At 44.0% G+C, this 21083-nt stretch overlaps 1 protein-coding gene and 1 pseudogene across 7 annotated transcripts in view; one reads left to right on the plus strand and one right to left on the minus strand.

Moving 5' to 3' along the window:
- The window catches only part of ADRA1A (adrenoceptor alpha 1A), a 113875-nt gene that overhangs the window by 8448 nt on the left and 84344 nt on the right, over positions 1-21083 (minus strand). For 3 of the 7 annotated variants that reach the window (XM_005562892.5, XM_045398054.3, XM_074000526.1), the window contains one exon: positions 8122-8507. In XM_005562892.5, coding sequence (XP_005562949.1) covers positions 8122-8507 — 386 coding nt within the window. Of the gene's footprint in view, positions 1-1718; positions 3369-3722; positions 3988-4761; positions 8508-21083 lie in introns of those variants that run through there. The other 4 variants (XM_005562893.5, XM_074000528.1, XM_074000529.1 and 1 more) reach the window with 3 other exon arrangements.
- LOC102128090 (large ribosomal subunit protein P1 pseudogene) lies at positions 9079-12563 on the plus strand (annotated as a pseudogene).

The following is a 21083-nucleotide window of genomic DNA, read 5'->3' on the forward strand; positions in this document are numbered from 1 at the left end:
CTTTTCTAAAATGCGGCTGCACGTTGTGTTTGTACTTGGAAGCAATTGTATAAGAACAGAAAGGCAGCACTGCAAGCAGAGGGTAAAAGTCCATGGGGGCCTTCAGAATGTCCTCACCCTGCTGGCACCATCTCCCGCCCTGGGCTCTCTGGAGGCTGTGGGCCTGGAGCTCACAGAATCAGGCTGACCTGGGAAGAGCATGGAGTTGCTGAGGGCAGCCCCATCTCATCACCCAGAGCTATGCATGGAGCATGGATTCCATGGGAAATGGCACCCTCTGGAGGAAGGGCACCCACCCCAGCTTCTTTCACTGTTTGTAACTTTAGCAAGAAGGGGACAGTGGAATTATGGAGAGGATGGGATCAGGAAAGGAGATGGGAAAGATGAAAGGGCATAGGACCAAGACCAAACGGGACAAGGAAGGGAAGGGAGGGGAAGCTGTCATGTGGCATCAGCCCAAGGTGGCAGTGGTGTTATTACTGAATGGCCTCAGTATTTCCAGGTTCTTCCATATCAGTTCTGCACCCACCACCGTCCATGCCCCACCCCAGAGCCCTGCTGTGGAGTCTCCTCTCTCAACACTGTGAACACTGTGCCTTTGGCTGCAGGAACTGCACCTTATTTCTGATTGGGAAAGTCTTTCTCTTCCTTGTTGCCCATCAGGACTGGAGAGAGGAAGGAACAAGAGGTCCCTCCAACAAAGTGTGTCAGCTCAGGGAAACATGAATCTGGTATTCCCAGGGGAGGGACAAATATGCTTCCCCATAGTAATATCATTTCTATTCCAGTTAGTCAAAGAGAAAGGAAAAATAGGAAAAGATGAAGTGGAGAAGGAGGAGAAGGAGGAGGAAGAGGAAGAGAAAAAGGAGGAGAGAAATTCTGCATCCTATCTGTCATTTGGAAATGCCTGTCATACCCAGCATGCTTTCTGAACCCCATGACTCTTCTTGGTGAGCTCCAGGCAGGCCCTCAAATGCCCTGGTGTGGGGTGCCATGTCCAGGACTCAAGGAGCCAAGTGTGGCCCTGAAATTCTCTTGAGGGCCTCTGAGGACCTCCACTTGGGCAGGTCCCAAGGGTCTGGGAAGAATTTCAGGTTGGCCTTGCTCAAGAGGTGTGTATTTATTATTGCTACTCTTAGGGTCAACCAGATTGTGCCGTGGGGGTTTCCCTGATGAGGTGAGGAGCTGAATGATGTTGAGGCTCCCTGGGCTCCAGTGTACCTTCCTGCTCTACGGACGACAGCAGTGGGGGTGGTAGATGCTCACCTCTTATCCTGATGCCTGCTTGGAAGGTCACGACAATTCATGGAGTGGGGCCACTCTGAATATGGACTTGTCACTTTATCCAGCAACTCATGCAGGCTGAGAACTTGAATTTAGCCAAGTGGAGTTGTGTCAATGGCATATGAAAAAATATTTATATGTTGAACACCGAAACCCATTGTTTAGCATCATCTGTGCTACACTGTTAGCTAGTAATGGCATAGATCATGACGGCAAATTATGGCCCATGAGCTCACTCCGACCTGCAGCCTAACCAGGTTTTGTTTGTTTGTTTTGTTTGAGAGAAGAAGGGTTTTTACATTTTAGAGGGTTGTTCCCCCTCCCCCCAAAAAGGCTAAACAAATAAGAATGTGTGATAGAGACTGTATGACCCCACGATGCCTAAAATATTTACTATCTAGTCACATACAGAAAAGGTTTGCAAACTCCTAAGGTACATTAAATAGATTTTTATTTTTTGGTTCATCTGGGAACATCCTCCCCCTCCCCCATTTATAACAATGCCTCTTGGAAAAATGCTTTCTTGACTTTGAAATAGATGAACCTGGACTCCATCCAGCTTGTAAGCTGGGGACTCTCTGTGCCTCTTTTTCATGCCAAGTGCAGGGCAGGGTGCAGGAGAGGTTGTTTGCTGCTGCTGATGACCTGGGTGTGCAATGACCCACAGGCTGACCGGGAAAATAATTATTCCCCAAACTCCCTTTGGGACCTCTGCATTCCTGAGGACATTAAGGTGACAATCACTGCCTTACATGTCACCCTGTGGAGCAAACCAAGAGCCTCCTGCCCTGCATATTTCCTTGGCTCTGCTGCTGCCATCTAGGGAGAAAGAACAGAATCACCTGTGCTTGTCTGTCAGTCAATGACAGAAGCATAGACAAATATGCCCTTGGCCCCTACAACAGTGGCATGCCGCCCAGCCATGGCAGAGATAAGGCGGGAGAGAAAGTGCCAATAGAGCTGGGATTATAGGTCAGGGACAAATGAGTGAGATATGAAAGTCAGAGTGTCGAGAAACACAGTGGACCTGGGAAACACTGAGGTGTCATGGAAAAAGGAGTCGGAGGCTGGCTTTGGGGATATTCAAATAAACCCTTAAATCTCCCACCTCCTCTTTTCTTTATATGCTAAAGTGTAGGTAATAATCTATTTCTTCTCCTTCTACTGCACAGGGATGACTTAAGATAGGCACAATTACTTTGACAAATATAAAGTGCTATATAAATGGACAGAAATAGTAAACTCAAGTTGGGATTATCTGTCTTAGCTTTCTCTCTACTGCATTTGAATGCACCTATGGGACCCAGGCTTTTGAAGAAGCCAGTGCCTTCATGTTTTTTCTCCAAATACAGTGTACATTTGCTCTTAAATTTTCTGCCTAATTAAGTCTGTAGTTTTTATAGTTTAGTAATAGTCATTTTCAGCTTATAACGTGGCTCCACTGAATATGATATGGAGAAAAAGTAAAGTAATAACTCCTGAGCCTAAAATAATAACTGAGCCACACAAAAAGGAAAGGCAATTATTTTGTCTTTTGAAATGAATAAGCCATAATCTTTAGGGCAGTTCCTTGTTTATCAGTTGCAGCAAGGCATGACTCAAGCATCCTGCTTTGAGTGATGTCTATGGTAAATCTTCCTGCTTCTAAACCCCTCCACCCCCAAACCCCACAATCTTCCTTTTAGGTGGGAGAACCAGTAATGCATGTTTCAGCAGCAAAGCAGAAATGACAATTTCCTGCATAGAGTAGATACGGCCCATTCTCAACCCCTCCTCCACGACATTTGGGTCTGGGGAGCGCGAATGAGCTAATGCTGATGGGAGCAGGGCTGGTGTCCTCCTCTGAAATCCTAACTTGCTTTTGTCAGCCCAGCCCCACAACGGTCATCTCCACTCACTCCACTCCCAGGGGTTCTGGAGGGCCAGGAGGCCACAGCTGCCATTGCTTTCTGAAGATGGTGGGCACCACAGCAGCCTGGCTCAGCCCAGCTCCCCAGCACAGTCTGCAGACACGGAGCGGTGCAAACAGTGTTCCAACTGGGCTCCACTGGAGCTGTGTGCAGGTAGTTTCATGGTTAAAAGTCCTAGTAGTGTAAAAAAAATCAGAGTAACTGGTAAGCATACCTCTGATGTCTCCGTATTTGCCTCCTCTGCTTTCTTTTCACCTGGTTTTTCCTTGCAGAGTTTACCTTGGAGAGTTTACCTCTCATCTGCTTGGGTGTCCTTTGCTGATGAGCAGAGCTCTTTCTTTAATTAAGTCAACAAGTATTCATACACACAGGCAGCATCATTTTTGGCTAAAGGACCTGAACAGAGCAGCCCCAGAAGCAATTGAGAAAGTCTGTCAAGCTCTGATTAAGTAGCCGTGATCAAAGAGTGAACAATTACCTGCCCAAGCAAATAGTTCCTAAAATGTTCTCACTCCCAGGTCTTAACCATGAAACCTACTGGGCCAGAAGGTCAGGCTATCCAGTGTTCACTTGTGAAAAGAAATTAGGAACAAGCGATGTCACATAATACATAGCCATAACTTCCAACTGGCTCCTAATTTTCAGACTGCCTAGGTCTCCAGCTACCTGGTGATCAACATTCTGAACCCTTTCCCCACGGTGGCATTATAAAATTCATATGCTCGATATGCTGTCTGCAATTCTTGGTGAAATATCTATTCCCCTCTGTCCAACTAAAAAAATCCATTCCCCTCTGTCCAACTAAAAAAGTAGTTGGAATACAGGTGAGTGAGAATGAGTTATGTTGTATTTGTTTTCATTTATTTTTAAAATGGAGGTACTCCCCGAAAGTGTTTCTATGAACTGTGGTTGGTCATCAATAACTTCAATACAACACCCGATATGTGTCCTGTCTGCAACTGCATTTTACTGTTCTTGGCCAATGCGGCCCCTTCTGCATTCTCTTCTATGCTCATCTTCCCCCAACGTGCCATTAGTATGTCCCCCTTGCAAGGCCTTAATCACATTCCAGGCCATTAACTCCTAAAAATGTGGTGCAGTCTGATAGTTAGAAGTGCAGACACCAAACCCTTCCACAGATGCCCTGCTCTTGGGTTTGACTGGGCTGGAGATTTGGCAGCATGTTTGCCATGGTTAATTTGGAGGCAAATCCCAAGGAAACAGAACATTAAAAAGTTTGGATATGGCTTGGCATTCTCAGCACAACCAATCCAAATGGGAAAACTTTTACCCCCATTCTCTTGAGGAAGGAGGGATATGGAAAATGTGCAGGTTGAGAATAGGGAGACCTAGGTTTAAATCATGGTTCCCCCTTGGCCTTGGGCAAGTCCTTAACCTCTCACAATGATGGGATTTTTATCTGTAAAATAGGGGTAGCAGAGTTTCCAGGGAGTTTAGAGGCAATGGGGGCAAAATTTCCTGCAGATGCCTGGCACACAGTATGACCTAACAGAAAAATCTTAAGAGAATATTTGTTTACCCAAACACTACTGTCTACCATGGAATATTTATTTTTGAATATTTTGGAGAGTGTTAGACATGCTATGTGACTACTATCCTCTTGGATAAGACATGAGAGAGGCAAACGAAAGAAAACTGACGAGTAAAATGCTTTTCTGAAATCCTTGACATAGTCTGGGGAAATTTTTGAATAACGAGATTCAGGGTCTCTCTTAATGCATGCAGTTTGAGTTGCAGAATAAACTCAAAATTTCCCTATCCCATAATGTCAGAATAAACTCAAATTTTCCCTATCCCATAATGTCATGTTGATTTTTGTGATATTTAGACAATCCCAAAGCAAGTACTTTTTATAACACATTAGAGAAGACATCGTTACTCTGGGTAAATTCCTCAAACTCCAAATAGAAGCAGTAAACATGTGAGTATAAATATGACAATCATTTGATAAACTGCAACAATTTTAGATATTTTTTGGCATGCCTAAAGGTACAGAGATGTAGGGGGAATGAGCGAAAAGTAATTCAACTCATATATTGTTTACCCCACTTTGACTAAGTTTTGGTTGACGTTATCAATTTCTTGTAAAATTGGTGTATCATGCTATGGGAAAGGAAAAAAATGTTAAAAGTTTACCTCCCTGGAGAGAGGGAGCTGGAGAAGAGTGTAGCAGACAATTATTTACGGATAGTTTTACATGGATACAATTGTCATGGTTTTAATCTGATGACCGAAAGATTCTCTAGTCGTTTATTTAGATTAGATGTGGCATTAGCGCCAGATTTCCTGTGTTTCTAAGCTTTCCCATATCTAAAATTTAAATGTGTCTGTAAAGGTGTTTAAAGGATCATCTCTAACATGGAATCATAATTCGCTGAAGAAAAATGATAGTCATTCTTCCCGTGGGGACGCTCTTTCTGTAAGGAGGAGCGGGGCAAGTGATTTTCTTATTCAGATTCTGGACCAAACTCTTGTCAGCAATGAAACTGATCTTTCCTATCAAGGCCAAAGAGAAGCGAGGGTTTGCATATTCAAGTTCTTCCTAGATGCCTGCCTCTATAATAGGACATCCACATCTGGCAGAGCTCTTATGGGACACACAGAGAGAACAGAAGAGTCTAAAAATCCAGCCAACATCTCAGTGCCAGAATCCAAGTTCTGAACACAAGGCTGAATATGTATCTGGCCAGTAAGAAGACACTCTTCAGAAAAAGGCTGAAAAAACAGTCACACTCCAGGTCTCAACACAACCTATAACAAAACTCAAATAAACATACAAACATACCCTCCATTGCAACGTGGAAAGAGATTTGTTTTTTTAGACAAGGATTTAAGGAAATTATCATTTTGCTGCAAGGGAAGAAGAAAAGGATGATGAGGCCACCACTCTTGCTGTGAAGGTTAGAGCTGCTTTGAATTTCTTGGAGGAATTACCCTAATAGAGGAAAGAGGCTAGGCAAATGGTCTTTAGTTTTAGACCACTGATTGTTGTCAAGAATTTTCCAAAAACATAAATCCTATTTTAAATCCTTATTGTGGAACGGCAGCCATATATAATTTTTGCATATAGTTACCATCTTCCTCATTAGTAAACTATAGCTTGAGCAGCCCTAATCCGAAAATCTGAAATCCAAAATGCTCTAAGATCCGAGATTGTTTGAGCACCGACATGACGCCACAGGTGGGAAATTCCACACCTGACCTCATGTCTATGGGTTGTAGTCCAAAACAGTCAATTAAAAATGTTGTATAAAATTACCCTCAGGCTATGCATATGCAGTGTATATGAAACATAAATGAATTTTGTGTTTAGACTTGGGTCCCATCCCAGAGATATTTGATTATGTATATGCAAGTCTTTCAAAATTTGAAAAAATCTGTAATCTGAAACACTTCTGGTTCCAAGCATTTCAGGAAAGAGATACGCAAGTTCTGTACTGAGTTATTATGGTTTACCAAAATTTGGTACACATAAAGCAAAATATAGCATGTTCCCCAAGTTCTTGCAGCAAAGTAGGAATAGATGAAGTTGAGTTGACTACTGGATCTTTTTCCAGAACAAATGGGCTTCTATCAAAAAATGTTTGCAAACTCCTGCTTTAGACAGGTCTTTGGTGATCCATCAGTATCTCTCTGAAGCTAAGCATTAGTATATTTCAAAGTTCGGGAAGAATGTATTTGGATCATAAGGCTCATTCCAACATGCCACAGGTGAAGCTCATTCATTATGCAATAGTGAAGCAGATGAGAAGTAATGGGAGACAATCTTTTGCCTTTCAAAATATTATAAGCTCTGGATTTTCATAACAGAGTTCTGGAACAGGTAAGTGATTTGTCAAGAAAGCCTTTTGTAAGCCATGTTGAAATGGCTGTGCAGTAAGTGAACAGCCTCTGTCTTTGCAAGAAATTAACAGCCACCCCAAGCTCTTGATGTTTAAAGATATTAGAGAGAAAGCCTATCATCATCTGATCTTGGAACTGTTTAATGGGTTTTCTCTCTAGTAGTTAAATTGAAAGAATGATGCTCAGGTCTACTGTCTTCTCTTGGGAAAAGCCATACAGCCCTGGTTGGTTCTTTCAACGCTCTCCTGACCCCAGGATAGAGAATGCTACATTCTGAGACATCATGAGTGCCCCTCACTCTCATCTTTGGGAAATGAGGAGCAGCATCCATTCAAAGTGCAGCCAAAGATAAACTTGACTGTCAAGTTTCCCTCAAGCTGAGAAATTGGATGTGTCAGAAAGGGTGGAGTTTCAGAACTTGCTCTAAAAATAATGTGCCTGGATCTTGGCCACCATCTTAATGCTCTTCCTCTCTAGGCCCTCTCCCCATAAATGTCAAATGTGGCTGTCAGTAGGTTTAGCCTGAAAATAAAATCCCCTCACTTCCATCAAGAAATAGCTCCAAACTTAGAGTGTGTGCTCAAAATATTCATGATGAAATCATAATCCTGTATTTATAGTCTTTTGGATTGTGCATGAAATTCTGTTTCCCATGGTGGTTTTCGTTGAAGCGGGCACAGAGTGACCGAGAAAGCATTAGCTGCAGGGAAATGCTGTTCCGTATCGTTCTGAACTGGTTGGTTGTGAGAAACCCTCCCTCTTCCCTGTGCCCTATCCACTGCCTAATGAGTTGGGTTTACCCCCCACCCCATTCCCAGAAGGTCCCCTCTTTGATTGGTCCTGTCTTGTCCTCCAAGAAGAGCTGGCCTTCTGAGAAGGAAGTGGGGTGGGTACCTAAGATTATTCCCCTTTCCTCTGCATCTTTCCTGTCCTAGACTTCCTCCCCGTTTTCACTGAGGGAGATGGTGTGGACCTTAATGGTTGGAACTTGATGGTTCTTGTCAAGGCTGGGGGTTGAGGGCCCTACACAGCAGCAGACCTGCAAAAAGCTTTTACTTCTCACCCGGGCTGTGGTGCAGGAGGATTGGTCTTTGGACACTGTAATCCTGGCAGATCCACGGGGCATGGAAGAGAAAAATTTCCATTCACAAACGCCATCTGTCTTGGAGATCCTGTAGAAGGTCTCTCCTGATCCCACGGGGATGCGCACCGTGTCCTTGTGCTGCCCTTCCAGGGCCTGACTGGGCGGGTGCAGGGTGTAGCCCAGGGCATGTTTGGAAGACTGCTTTCTGCGGAGACACTGGATTCTCAAGACGTTCTGAAAGGCCTTTTTGAACTCTTGGCTGGAACATGGGTATATGATGGGGTTGATGCAGCTGTTTAGATATCCGAGCCAAAATACTATTTTAAAAACTGTTTCAGAGGGCTTGATATCAGGGAAGAAAGACCCTGGAAGAAAACACACAGATTGATATATATTATTTGCAAGCCAGCAGGCCAGTTGGCTAGGAAAACAATCAAACAAACATCTTTCTGTGTTTTTAAAAAGGTTAAAATGATCCCAAACACATTTGAGTTTCTCATATTTGACTGACTAGCTCCTGTGACTGTCACCCTTTTGCAGTATCTTCAAAGACCATTCCTACTTGGTTCATGTGTGTCATTAATTACAGGAGCAGGCCCAGTGGATAGGGTTGCATTGGCTCACAGTGACCAATGCCTGCTGTGAAGTTTTACCAAATGAAAATGTGAAACTCAGACTGATCCCACATATGTACATTGTTTTGCCTAAATTGAAAAGTAAGTTGGAATCCATGCAAATAATCCGTATTAAAATTCAGTTACCTGAACATGCCCTTTATTCTCTGATGCAGTGTTAGGTAACAGACACAGCCTCAGTGTTTATGAATTCTTCCCCTCTCGAATATTAGAATTACGGATTTTGATGAGAATCTCAACTTCACACAATATTGGCCTTGCCAATGTTGGGCCAGTGATTCTCAATCACTTTTCCTAGATGATGTCTTTTGACGTCACCGTGAGTTCCCTTTTTCAATATCCCTCAATGACTCCCAAATGTGTGTCATTTGCTTCACATTCAGAGTCCTCCACAGCCCCTGGTCTGACCAGCTTTCTAATATGATTGGTTGTTATTTTTTCTCTAGCCAGACTCACTACACTTTTTCTCCAGGTCATTGGTCAATATTTTTTTGTCCTCTCAAGTTGGGCCACTGTGTCCTTGATGCCCTTTTCCACCTTCTCTACCTACCCAAACCCTACCCGTTGATGTGCATAGCAGGAACCCCGCCTCAGGACCTGTCATGTCCTGCACAGAGAGTGCCACGGGGCATTTGGCAGCAGAAGAACAAAACTGTGAAGTCTTAAAGGGGAACAATCTTAAGGATTATCTCCTCCAATTACTCAATTTACAAATATGAAAAAATGCTTATTTAGCCTTTACCCAGCTGCCGCCAAGACGCTCCGCCCTTCTGAGCTGAGGCCGCCTTGGGGTGAGGCCCTCACTGCATCCAGCACTAGCACTATTCCGGGCAGCCCAGCCTTGCACTTGTCCACACCACGGACTCCATCTCAGAGCTCGCCTGCACCGACTCAGCCCTCGTTCTACATAACGCTGAGGGGATCATCACAGAGGATAAGGTCAATGTCCTTTCTAAAGCAGCTGGGGTAAATGATGACGACTTTTGGCCTGGCTTGTCTGCCAAGGCCCTGGCCACTGTCAACATCGGGAGCCTCCTCTGCAGTGGAGGGGTGGGGTGGGACGACCTGCTCCAGCAGCTGGTGGTGCATCTGCAGGAGGTCCTGCCCTTCCATCACTGCAGCCCAGGTAGAGGAGAAGAAAGTGGAAGCAAAGAAAGGAGAATCTGGAGTCTGATGATAACATGGGCTTTTTTTTTTTTTTTCTTTTGAGTAAGCCTATTTTATAGCATGTTCAATAAAAAGCTGAACTCTTAAAAATGCTTATTAAAGAGATTGTCACAAACCTCATAGCTATAATACTGATAAGAGTGATGGATAAAGGGTATGGGACTCCCAGTCAAATGTTCTTTATTCTCTGATTCTCAGACTTCCATGGGCTTTTACTAAAGGAGCTTTATGAATTATGAAATCCCAATGTCCCTCTTCACTCCTTTCAGAGAAATTGCAAAATAACATCTTGACTTTCCTTCCACCTCCTTTCTTTTCTTTCTCCACTCCCAAGCTCGTTTTCCTTCTCCACAGGCTTTTAGCCACAGCTTTGTGTACAGTTGGCAGAATGGCTTTGGGAAAGTCCCATGATCCCTTTGGGCCTCCAGTTTTCTCATCTGAAAAAGGAGTAGGTTGAATGGATGATTCCTAATGGCCCTGAACAATTTTTTTGTTGTTGTTGTTTCAAACCTAAGGTCTTGATTTTATGTCTTTCTTTTCTTCTCTGCTCTGTGGACCTATCAGAGTCATGACAAATTGCTGGTGCTCTTAAAATCTACTCTGGCAAACGCTGCTGTGAAATTAAGTCAAAAAGTTCATCAATATAAACAGAGAGTAAACTTAAATACTGAAGATCCCAAAGAAGACAAAATATTGTGGTTGTTGATGGGAGCATTTATTATCTCTGAAGCAACGCTCCCTGCTAAGTTCCATGTATCTCAAATTCACACACACACACACACACACACACACACACACACAATGGGTGTTTATTTGGGGAAAAAAAAACCATGTAAAGTGAGAAAGTTTTATTCTTTAGCTCTAAAGCTCTTCACATTGTCCTTTAATTATAATAAAGTTTACAGTCTTTGAATGCCTGATTTGAAACAGGCAAGGCAGTGTGCTGAACACTTTCCATATGATTTAATCATCATTAGTACCATGAAGAGTTATGTTACTCTTCCCTGTTTTACAAACGAAGAAACTGTGGCTTAATGAGTTTGAATAGCTCAACTGAGGTCACTCACATAGTTACTGGTAGGTTTGAAATTGGGCAGTGTGATTTCAGGGCCCATGCTCCTTTATGGAATCTCCAAATATATTGGAATAATACATCTCTTAGGAGGATGGCCGATGGGGAGTGATAAAGTGTGCAGCTAGGGGAAGCTGAATTGGAAAAATTCTTTCTTGAACCTCATCTGTGATGGAAAAAATGGCTAATGCCAACATGACTGATGGTTTTGTGCAAATGCGGTCAGTTCCAGAAAAAAATTTGTCTTACATTATGATACCTATATATTGTCCAATATTTCCTCCTAATAGTGACAGTGATGTGATTAAGGAAACCCATTTCACAAAGGCCTGCCTGGGCCTGTGCTTAATGACTACAAGAATGTCTGAGCTGAGCACACCAAAAACTCACCTTGTCTGGGAATGTCACTACTCTGTAAATCAGCGAGGGAGGGGAGGATCTTTCCCTTATCTGAATAATTTCAATTTTTAAGAAGGACAAAAAATGCACTATGAATGTGAATGCTAATAAATATGACTTGAGAGTCTTGGAACTTCCCATAATTCCCTCAAGGACGCTCATTCTGCTTCCAGAGCCCAGTTTTGCACTCATAAATCTCAACATTTCCTTTTAGTCACTTCCTTTACATCCCTTCTTTCCTTGCATGGCCCCGCTCTTAATTCCAGGTCTGGCTGACCCAGAGCCAAGCTCTTGGGCCCTCTCTCTAGTCTCTTGCTGTGTTCCTGTCTTCACAGGTGAATCCTGGACTCCCCCTCTCTGTACCCCACTCAAAACACTCATTTCTTCAATGTGGCTCAGGTATAGGTATAGGGTGAGAAAGAGAGTTGGTTAAAACTAATTTACACTAAGATCTGAATGTCATATAATCTCTAGCCCTAACCCCAGGAATATTTTCTTTTTAATCCAAGCAAATCTCTAGATTTTGGCTTATGCTTCCAGGCCAGAGACCTTCCTGTAAATGACAACGTTTGGTTTGTCCCATCAAGTGTGTGACAGCAGCCAGATGTGTGTAAGTGTAGCACGGATTTGCATGCTCACAAACTGACAATTCCACCAGGGCCAGGTTGCAGGATCCATTCTCATGCTTGGAGTATTCTTCCCTCGCGATGGGGAGCAGGTGCAGGGAGCCACGTAATTTTCTTTGTGCAGCTGCTGACTGGCTGGGGTTAGAGGAGAGACTCATAGCTGTGCTTCCTTCAGGAACTTTCCAAAGAGTGAGAAGAGATAGCAAAAGGGGTAGGCACGGTGGCTCACACCTGTAATTCCTGCACTTTGGGAGGCTGAGGTGGGCAGATCACTTGAGACCAGGAATTTGAGACCAGCCTGGGCAACATGGTGAAACCCCATCTCTGCTAAAAATACAAAAATTAGCTGGGTGTGGTGGCATGCGCCTGTAGTTTCAGTTACTCAGGAGGCTGAGGCAGGAGGATTGCTTGAGCCCAGGAGGTGGAGGTTATAGTGAGCCAATGCGCACCACTGCAGTCCAGCCTGGGCAACGGAAGTGAATCCCTGTCTCAAAAAAAAAAAAAAAAAAAAAAAAAAAAAAAAAAAAAAAAAAAGAAAGAAAGAAAAAAAAGGACAGCAGAAGGGCAGCTCCTCTCCTTATTGACGTTATTCCCATCTACATATCTCTTCCTTCATTTTTCCTCTCCTAGGAAGGAGAGATGGGGCTGGAATCAGGCTTGGAAAGCAGCTGCCTGGTCCTATTCAGGGTTCCCTCCTCCTGCTCTCCCCTCCATCTGTGCCCGTTTCTCTGAACTCTGCATTAGTTCTATCCCCAGCCTCCATTCTTCCCAAATCTCTTTCTTCATGAGGACTGGCAATGCTTTTTAGGGTGGGAAGACAGTTGGATAATGCTTGTCCCTGGCCTCCACCCATCAGGACCTAGAGTGTCAAGGCTGAACCAGCCTGGTTTAGGGGTGGGTGCCTCTGATCCAGTCACTGGGTGGGGAAGTCCATTTGAGCAACCGTCCGGCCAGCTTTGCTCACTCACAGAGCTCCAGAATCCAGTACAATGCTAGAGTCTTGAAGGCATTCTCCAAATTTTTGCTGCATGAATGGCCAACCTCCTGACTGACGGATGGACTGACTGACTGAATGAATGAATGGCTGTGTCTCTGTGTTCTTGCCATGGTTCTTCTTCTCAATGTGGCTTGGTTTTCTTCTCTGCTTGATGGCTGTAGCCTCATATTCTCTCCCAACCCTGCCTTCCTTCTGCTGTCTCATTCTCCTTTTTTGGCCCACCATTTATGTTCAGTCATTTGGTTTTTTTCTGTAATGCTATTTTGCTACCATTTTTTCCTTGCCCTATCATCTGGCATCAGACCCTCTAGTTTTTCTCATCATGCTTCGTAGGAAGAGCCGGACTTCCGAATCACCCACATGAGAATAGGAGCTCCTATTTTTTTTGGTCACCATAGCTATGGTTTTTCTCCTCAACAATCTCTGCTTCAAGAGGAGCCAACAGCTCCTGACTTAATCCCCTAAACACCTTGCCCTGCAGCTCAAGCCATCCTTTGCATGTGAATTTGCCTGGTTTAATTCTTGGGCTTTGGAAAATCCCCACACCCTAAGGACTATTCCTTTCACTGAGTTTCTTTCCACCATTTGCTCTGCTGTAGAATTTCTGCCTCTTTCTTGACCCTCTGGACACCCTGACCAACATACTACTGGTCAGACTGAGGTGGAGAGAACAGGTGTTTATGGCCAAACACCATCAACATTCTCATTCATGGAGATTCAGAATCCTCACTTCCACTGTAAAGGCCTCTAGATGCCAAGAAGATATTGAAACGAATAATTTAAAATGTTGCCTCTATGTTTTTCCACTGAATGCTATATCCATTGGGAACATCTTACTTCATTTTTGAACTGGGGCTCATCTAATAGGCTTATGGGGAGGGGGGCACTAGGAGTCATCCCAGGAAAGGCTTGGCCACTAGAGTCACCTTTTATAGCTATAAAGTTACAGCAACATTTGGCTCAGTGACTCCAATACAAGATAAAACCATTTTTTTCCTGCCCATGCTGGTCTCCTTCATGAATTTGATACACCGGTGAGTGCTACGGTTAGCTTCAAAAGTCAGTGAGAGTAGGAACTGAGTTCTCAAATTCCCATCCAGCACTGGTCATTAGGGGGTTCCTCCTTAGTTCAACTGTTTCTCTCAGAATGAGGGTGACTTGATGTGGAAGCTGAAAGCTGTGAGTCAGTCTTCTTGGTTGCAGCCTCCAGCTTCTGTGCTTCATTTTACCCCCTGGAAAACTTGACATCTTAATGACAACTTTGAGAGACACTGGGCTATGGTAAACCCTACTTAGCTGGAGTCGCAGAAGGCTAAAATGTGAAGACTGGCAGGCACTTTGAGATCAGCGCTGTCAACCTGTCCTTTACAGGTGAAGACAGTAAGGCTGAAGATGGGAGTAGTTCCCCAAAATCACACAACTGGACCCAAAGTTGGTTCCACTTCACCCATTTCCACTCCTGATCTTTGTGTGCCATTTAGCAACCCTACGATGGCATGGAAGCATTAATGGCAATATGTCCAGCTTTCACTGAATGACAACAGGTTTTGCAGAGATATGGAGAAAGAAGAGGAGAGTAGTATCCTCAATAATTGCATTATTTTAAAAGTCAGAGTGTGCTGTTTAGAAGGGTTTGTCGGCAGGGCATCACATTCTGAGAATTGGAGTTTGAATGATCTCAATTTAAAAAAATGTTGACTCCAAAGAAGAAGCTAATGTTCTGTGACCATGGGATAAAATAACTCTTAATTGTTTCTCCTTGTCCAGTGAGTGGTCTCTCTGATGTGCCTGGTACACATCCAATGAGCAGAGGAGAGAGACAGGCTGCCACACCAACAGGCCAAGGAGCTCCAGTGCCAGTAACATTCAGGCCAGACTCGATGGCGCCTTCTTACCAGGAAGAAAACTGCCCCATCAAATTAAACCCCAGAGACAAGCTGTAGAGTCAAAGTTTAAGGGCAGACCATATTCTACCAGATGCCTTTGTGCTGAACTACTTTGGCCTGAGCCCTCCTGGGGTTTATGTGGGGCCACTTGGGCAGCTCTCAGTCAGCAAGAAGTTTTTGGATTATCTACCCTAGATGGTGACCAGGGCTGTCTAAGAAGGTGGCCAGAATAACCATGGACTGTAACCTTAGGCGTGAAACCTCAGGTTCACAGACAAACTTCCCATGATTGACATTAAATGTGTATGCCCAGAGATACATTTTCCTGGGAAGAGCCCTTGGCTTGTATTAGCTTCTCGCAGTGGTCTCTGGTGATAGTAAAGATGGTTCAGCCTGGATTCCAGGTAGAGAGGACAAGCTGTACCCTGGCTGGGGAACCCCACTTAGCCCGTATGTCCTAATGATAGAATCAAGCTTACCAACAGAGCAAGCAGATGTGACTTCAGTGCCTCTTTGGAAGGACTTCACCAGTCTTTTCTTCCCCGATTTAACTGGGGCCTGAAATTGTACAGCTCTCCACTCATGTATCTGAGTAAAGTCATGTGCATGCTCACTTGAGAGTGTTGGTATGTGGAGTCTTTTCTGAACTTTCTGGCAGAAAGCATGAGTGGTTGGCAAAGTGAAGAAGGTGGCACTGAGCAGGAATGGAATTAGCTCTCCTCCTGCATGGAGCAAAGCATGGGAACATGGCATGGGAGGGTGCAGTGAGTAAGGGGAACCGGGCACACTGTGCGGGGTACTCAGTCCCAAAGGAGGCAGACTCGGGGCACCCTGGGGGCCTGCCCAGTGTGGGATGGAAGTGCTGCCCACTTTTCCAGGGACCTGGGGTATGTTGGTCTATGATTACTGTGAAAAAACATTGCTCTTTCCAATCCAGGCACGGAAAGAAGTCACTTGGGGAGATGTCCTCTCATCCCTCAAACTTCTGCAAGTGGCAGCTAAAGCTCTCTTGACAGGATCTGTCTGGCTGGCCAAGAAGAGCTCTGCGGAATCAGGAACTTCATCCTGGGTGAGTCTGAACTGCTTGAATTAAAACTTGTCAAATGGTTTGTCTTGCCAGTTAACAAAGCCTAAGCAGCATTTCTCCTTTTAGGAAAAAGGAGCAGGTCCACCTGAATGCATGATTTGGACCCCAATGCCCATAGGAACGCTGGAAAGAGTAACAGGGGACCCCACATGCAAGCATTTCTCCCTAGAAGACCTCCTTGCATTGAATAAATAATTTGATTTGAAACACTCTCAAAAGATAGCAAGATTCTCTACCCCACCCCCTTTATTTAAAATATTATTTGTTCAGGGAAAAGCTAGCGATGAGGAAGTCATCATGTGCTTTTATGGGCTGCTTCCTTTAAAAAGCAGATCTGCTTTCATAAGCCAGTGTGTTTTCCAAGCCTTGTCACTTTCACTAAGGTCACCATTGTTTCACGAGTCTTCCATTTAAAACATTTTTTAATTGTCTCTGCACAAAAGCTCTCCCTGAGACCACCCAGTCTAAAGAAGAGTAATCTTCAAACTCACACCTGCTGAATGGCTTATTTATTTCACGGTACATATCACAGTTTTTATGTTTTCTTATTTACTTGTTTTCTTTGATTGTCTCATCCTCCAGAGCACAGATGATATGCTCTCCAATGGCAGGAGACCAGGTTATCTCTCTCACTATAGTGTGAGGTGGGGGCAGGAACCCAATTAACAGTTCCTGCCAGAAGAATGTGTATCGAGTTCCTTCTCCCCTTTTTTTGCTTCTTACATTCCAACTGGTCACCAAACCCCACAGGTGTCTTTCCTTGAAACACCTTCCAAATTTGCCTTCTCCATCACCTCCATCCGCAGCACCCCTGAATGGTGAACTGGTTATTTAAAGCTGGGTGAGTCATTTTTCCCTCTTGGGCCTCAGTTTCCTCATCTGTAAAATTAAAGACTTAGAACAGTAATTGATACTACCCCTTCCTATCTGTAAGAGCAGATGCTTCTAGGCAAATGGAAACAGTCAAAAGGGGAAAACAGGCCCATGACAAGCAAGATGATGAAGAAGCATGGTGGAGAGATGGCCAGAAGGGAAGAGGGCAGGCTTTGGAAGGAAGAGGGAAACCTGAGGTTTGGGGGAGGTCTTTGGGAGGACATCCTGATGTCTGTCCTAGAGATTTACTCTGAGATCACAGAAAGGAGGGATGGGAGGAGAATCCAAAGGCTGCTGTCATGGAGTGCACCTGCATAGGGACCCAGGCAACTGTGATTGCACCAAGCGGGAATGGAATTAGCTCTGTTCCTGCTTGGAGCACAGCACAGTTTGGGCTTCTGGTCACGTCAGAACTCATGTGCTCCTTAATAATACATGGGCCACAGACCTCCACATCTGAGGCCTGGGAGGCTAAGGCTGTGCTCATCTGGTCCTTTCCAAGGAGATGGGATGGAAAGGGTAGAAACCATGGGGGAAAATTCCCAGAAATAACTAAAGGGAGGGGAGGCTTATCAAGGGGCTCAGTATTGTAGCTAAAGGAACCTCATAATGGGGTATCTGCCAAGACATGTGTTATGCATTATCTTTTTGCTGCTGATAAGATCAAGTTCAAGCTTCTCACTCTGTCATTCAAGGCCCTTCATCATTTGGTTCCACCAGTCCTACACAACCTTCTCCATTCCTCATTCACTTAACACATAATTTACTTAGCACCTGCTCAGGCCAGGCACTTCCATAGATACTGGAGGTAGAACAGTCAGGAACATACAAAGGTGTTTACCTTCTATGAGTATCTCCAACAAATGCCTAAGTTGGAGGCATTTGTTGCTCCAACAAATGAATTATGAGTTTCCAATACCAAGGCTTTCTTCCTGCCACAGTAGACTTTTCACTCTAACTTTGTTAGTTCGCGAGGTGACTGTGACCTCAAGCTCCTGTGGTTGTGGTTCTCTGCTGCACTCTTCTGCTCTTCACTCAATGACCTGTCCCTCTCCCCTGTATCTACTCAAACTGGAATTTGTCCAATTCTCTCTGTCTTCAAGGCTGTGTTCAAAATCCCACTCATCGACAGGCCCTTCTTTGTTGCAGTATAACTTGCAAGAAATTGCCATTTCCTCTATGGATTTAGCACCAGTTACTTTTCTCTATAGCAGGGGAAACCCCCGGGCCACAGACCATACCAGTCTGTGGCCTTTTAGAAACTGGGCTGTACAGCAGGACGTATGTGGTGGGCCAGCAAAGCTTCATCTGTATTTACAATTTACAGCCTCTCTCCATTGCTCACATTACCTGTCAGATCAGCAGTGGCATTAGATTCTAATAGGAGCAACAACCCTATCATGAACTGCACATGCCAGGGATCTATGTTGTGTGCTCCTTATGAGAATCTAATGCCTGATGATCTGTCACTGTTTCCCATCACCCCCAGACAGGACTGCCTAGTTGCAGGAAAGCAAGCTCAGGGCTCCCACTGATTCTACATTATGGTGAGTTGTATAATTATTTCATTATATATTACAATGTAATAAGCATAGAAATAAAGTGCACAATAAATGTAATACACTTGAATCATCCTGAAACCATCCTCCCATCTCCAGGTCCATAAAAAAGTTGTCTGCCATGAAACCAGTCCCTTGTGCCAAAAAGATTGGGGACCACTGCTCTATAGCCCTTATCACCATTTTCTGTGCTTTACTTATTTCTATTTTTGGTTGTTTTTCTTGACTATAAACTCCCTTGAAGGAAGAGATTCTTGTCTTTTAAATTTACTGCTGTATCCTCAACACCCATAACGGTGTACAGCATTTAGTAGGCTCCCAACAATGTTGCTGAATGAATGACACATTCAGTCCTCGTGGTTTTAGTCTCCTTAAAGATACACCATCCTTCTTATCCTTCATTCGTATCTCTCTAAGTGATCAACATGATTCTCAATGAATGCTTATTGAACCAATGGATGACATTGGTTGATGGAAGAAAACAACATTTTGAATACAACTCCTGCTTCAATTACTCACAGCTGGAGATAGATTCTCAAATGCAGAAACGGAGCCTGTCTTAACTTACATTCCAGGGAGGTCTTTCAGATCTTCAAGACACTCACATTTATTTACATGAAAACAAGACCATTCTCCAAATAATTTTATACAGCTAAGTTGCAGGCACTTCATAAAATGATTACTTCCAGTACTTATAAAAACATTTTATGCAGTCCTGGAGGAAGGGTTGAAGCCTATAATTCAGATGTGATAGTCATCATCTCCTCTCATATTTGTGGGATTCAAGTCCAAGGCCAAACACCACACGTCTGAAGCAGCGATGCAAACAACCAAAACTGATCTCCCAAGGAGGAAGTGTGAGGCTTTCTCAGGACTGTGTCCCTTCGTATTCAGCTTAAAGGCTAAAGCAGGTTCAGGTCCTGATCCTTGCCAGCAAGGACATAGGTGAGTTGGCTGATGCTTGAGTAGTCACAGGTGAACAGGGGAGCAGGAAAATGGGTTTTTGGTTCTGGACTGCTGCAAAGATGCTTAATCTGAGTGCTCTGGACAGTTCCGTACTTGGAGAGGACATACCGGGTCCTCTCCCGGGCCACTGGCTCACCCAGAGGCATGGCCCTTGCATCTTCCAACAGCATCTTCTAGCTCTGTGCAAAGTAGGAATATGAATAAACCCTTGCTCTTCACTCCCAGCTCCTGCACAGCTCCCTCCCCTGCCTGAATTAAGCTAGGGATGAAGATTGGCTGTAGGTCTCTGCTGTTATAAAGCTGCATAAGATTTTATAAAGCTTAGATTTTATACATCTTGACTAGATCACCTGACCAGGGCCTGACCTCCATCAATCATGGGTCCTGTATTCAAATGGACATAATACATATATATATAAGAATTTTAATAGCTCATTTAAAACATGAAAGATGTCTTTTTGGAAGCTATAATATAGCTTCTAAGTATAGCTGGGCAGACCAATTTTAAAATGCAGAAAGGGATTGGGGCAATTTCCTCTTTAATTTTAAAAGGCAATAGAGTATGGTACTGTTTTGATTATAGACATTTTTGCAAATAGGAATTGGCCATGCCTCCTTCTTTCATATAAATGCCACATTTAGAAAGCTCAGCTTTGCTTGCAAGACACATCCTTGCTCTTTTCAAACTTAACGAAGCCTTCTGCATTCTCATCTGAGAACTGGCTGGTACTTTCAGGGGGAAGAGCAAGGTCAGGGCAGCTCATTCATTTCATACCTTTAGTTTCTTTCTTTTCCCTGATGACTTGCAAATCTCTATGCCTAGACCATCTCTGCCTCCTGAGCTCCTGTCCTGCACACACAACTTTTACCAGACATCCCTCCTGATGTTTCCAAACTATCTCATCCTCAACATCATCAAGCTGAACTCATCATCAAGCTGAACTCCCCATCTCCCACAAAACCGACTCTTGCTCCTCTGCTTCACTTTTGGCAGCCTTCCTTTCAGTTGTCCAAGCCAGAAACCCACTGTCATCCTCAACCTTCCACTCTCCAACCTCTTCCACAACATCCAATCACCCAGCCCTGACTACGAAACCTGTGTTCACTTGCTATTGTCCATTCCAGTTCTGGCCACCACCACATAGCTAGAACCTCATATCAGTTTTCTAACTGGGCTTCCTGCTTCTGGTCTTATCTGCTTCCAACCCATTTCTCACACTCTTGCCAGCGAGATTCTGAGAAAGCAAGCATGACACTATCCCTCCCTTGAGTAAATCCTTTCAATGATTCTTCGCTGAATTAAAGATGAAGTATGAGTTCTACATGAAAATTTATTAGGCCTGGGAGACTGAAAATTCACTTGACTGGTTAAGTAGGTAGTAGAGCATGGTAATCCAAGTGCCCACCCAGAGACTCTAGTCAGTGTCATAGAAGAGCAGAGAATTACATCCGCCAGGATGTGATCATTTGCATAACTGTTAGCTGAGCAATGTGGAATCTTTTGTTCACTAGGATGTAGGCTAGCGTTATAGTGGTTGAGATATATAGAATTTAATTTTAAGAAATAAATATACATCTTCTATAACGCAGTGCATCCACCAAAAAACTCTTCCCAAGGCCAAATAATATTAAGAATGAATTTCCAACTGTTCCAGAGATAGTGGTGACAATGAT

Source organism: Macaca fascicularis, chromosome 8, assembly GCF_037993035.2.
Source record: "Macaca fascicularis isolate 582-1 chromosome 8, T2T-MFA8v1.1".
In the NCBI taxonomy this organism is placed as follows: domain Eukaryota; kingdom Metazoa; phylum Chordata; class Mammalia; order Primates; family Cercopithecidae; genus Macaca; species Macaca fascicularis.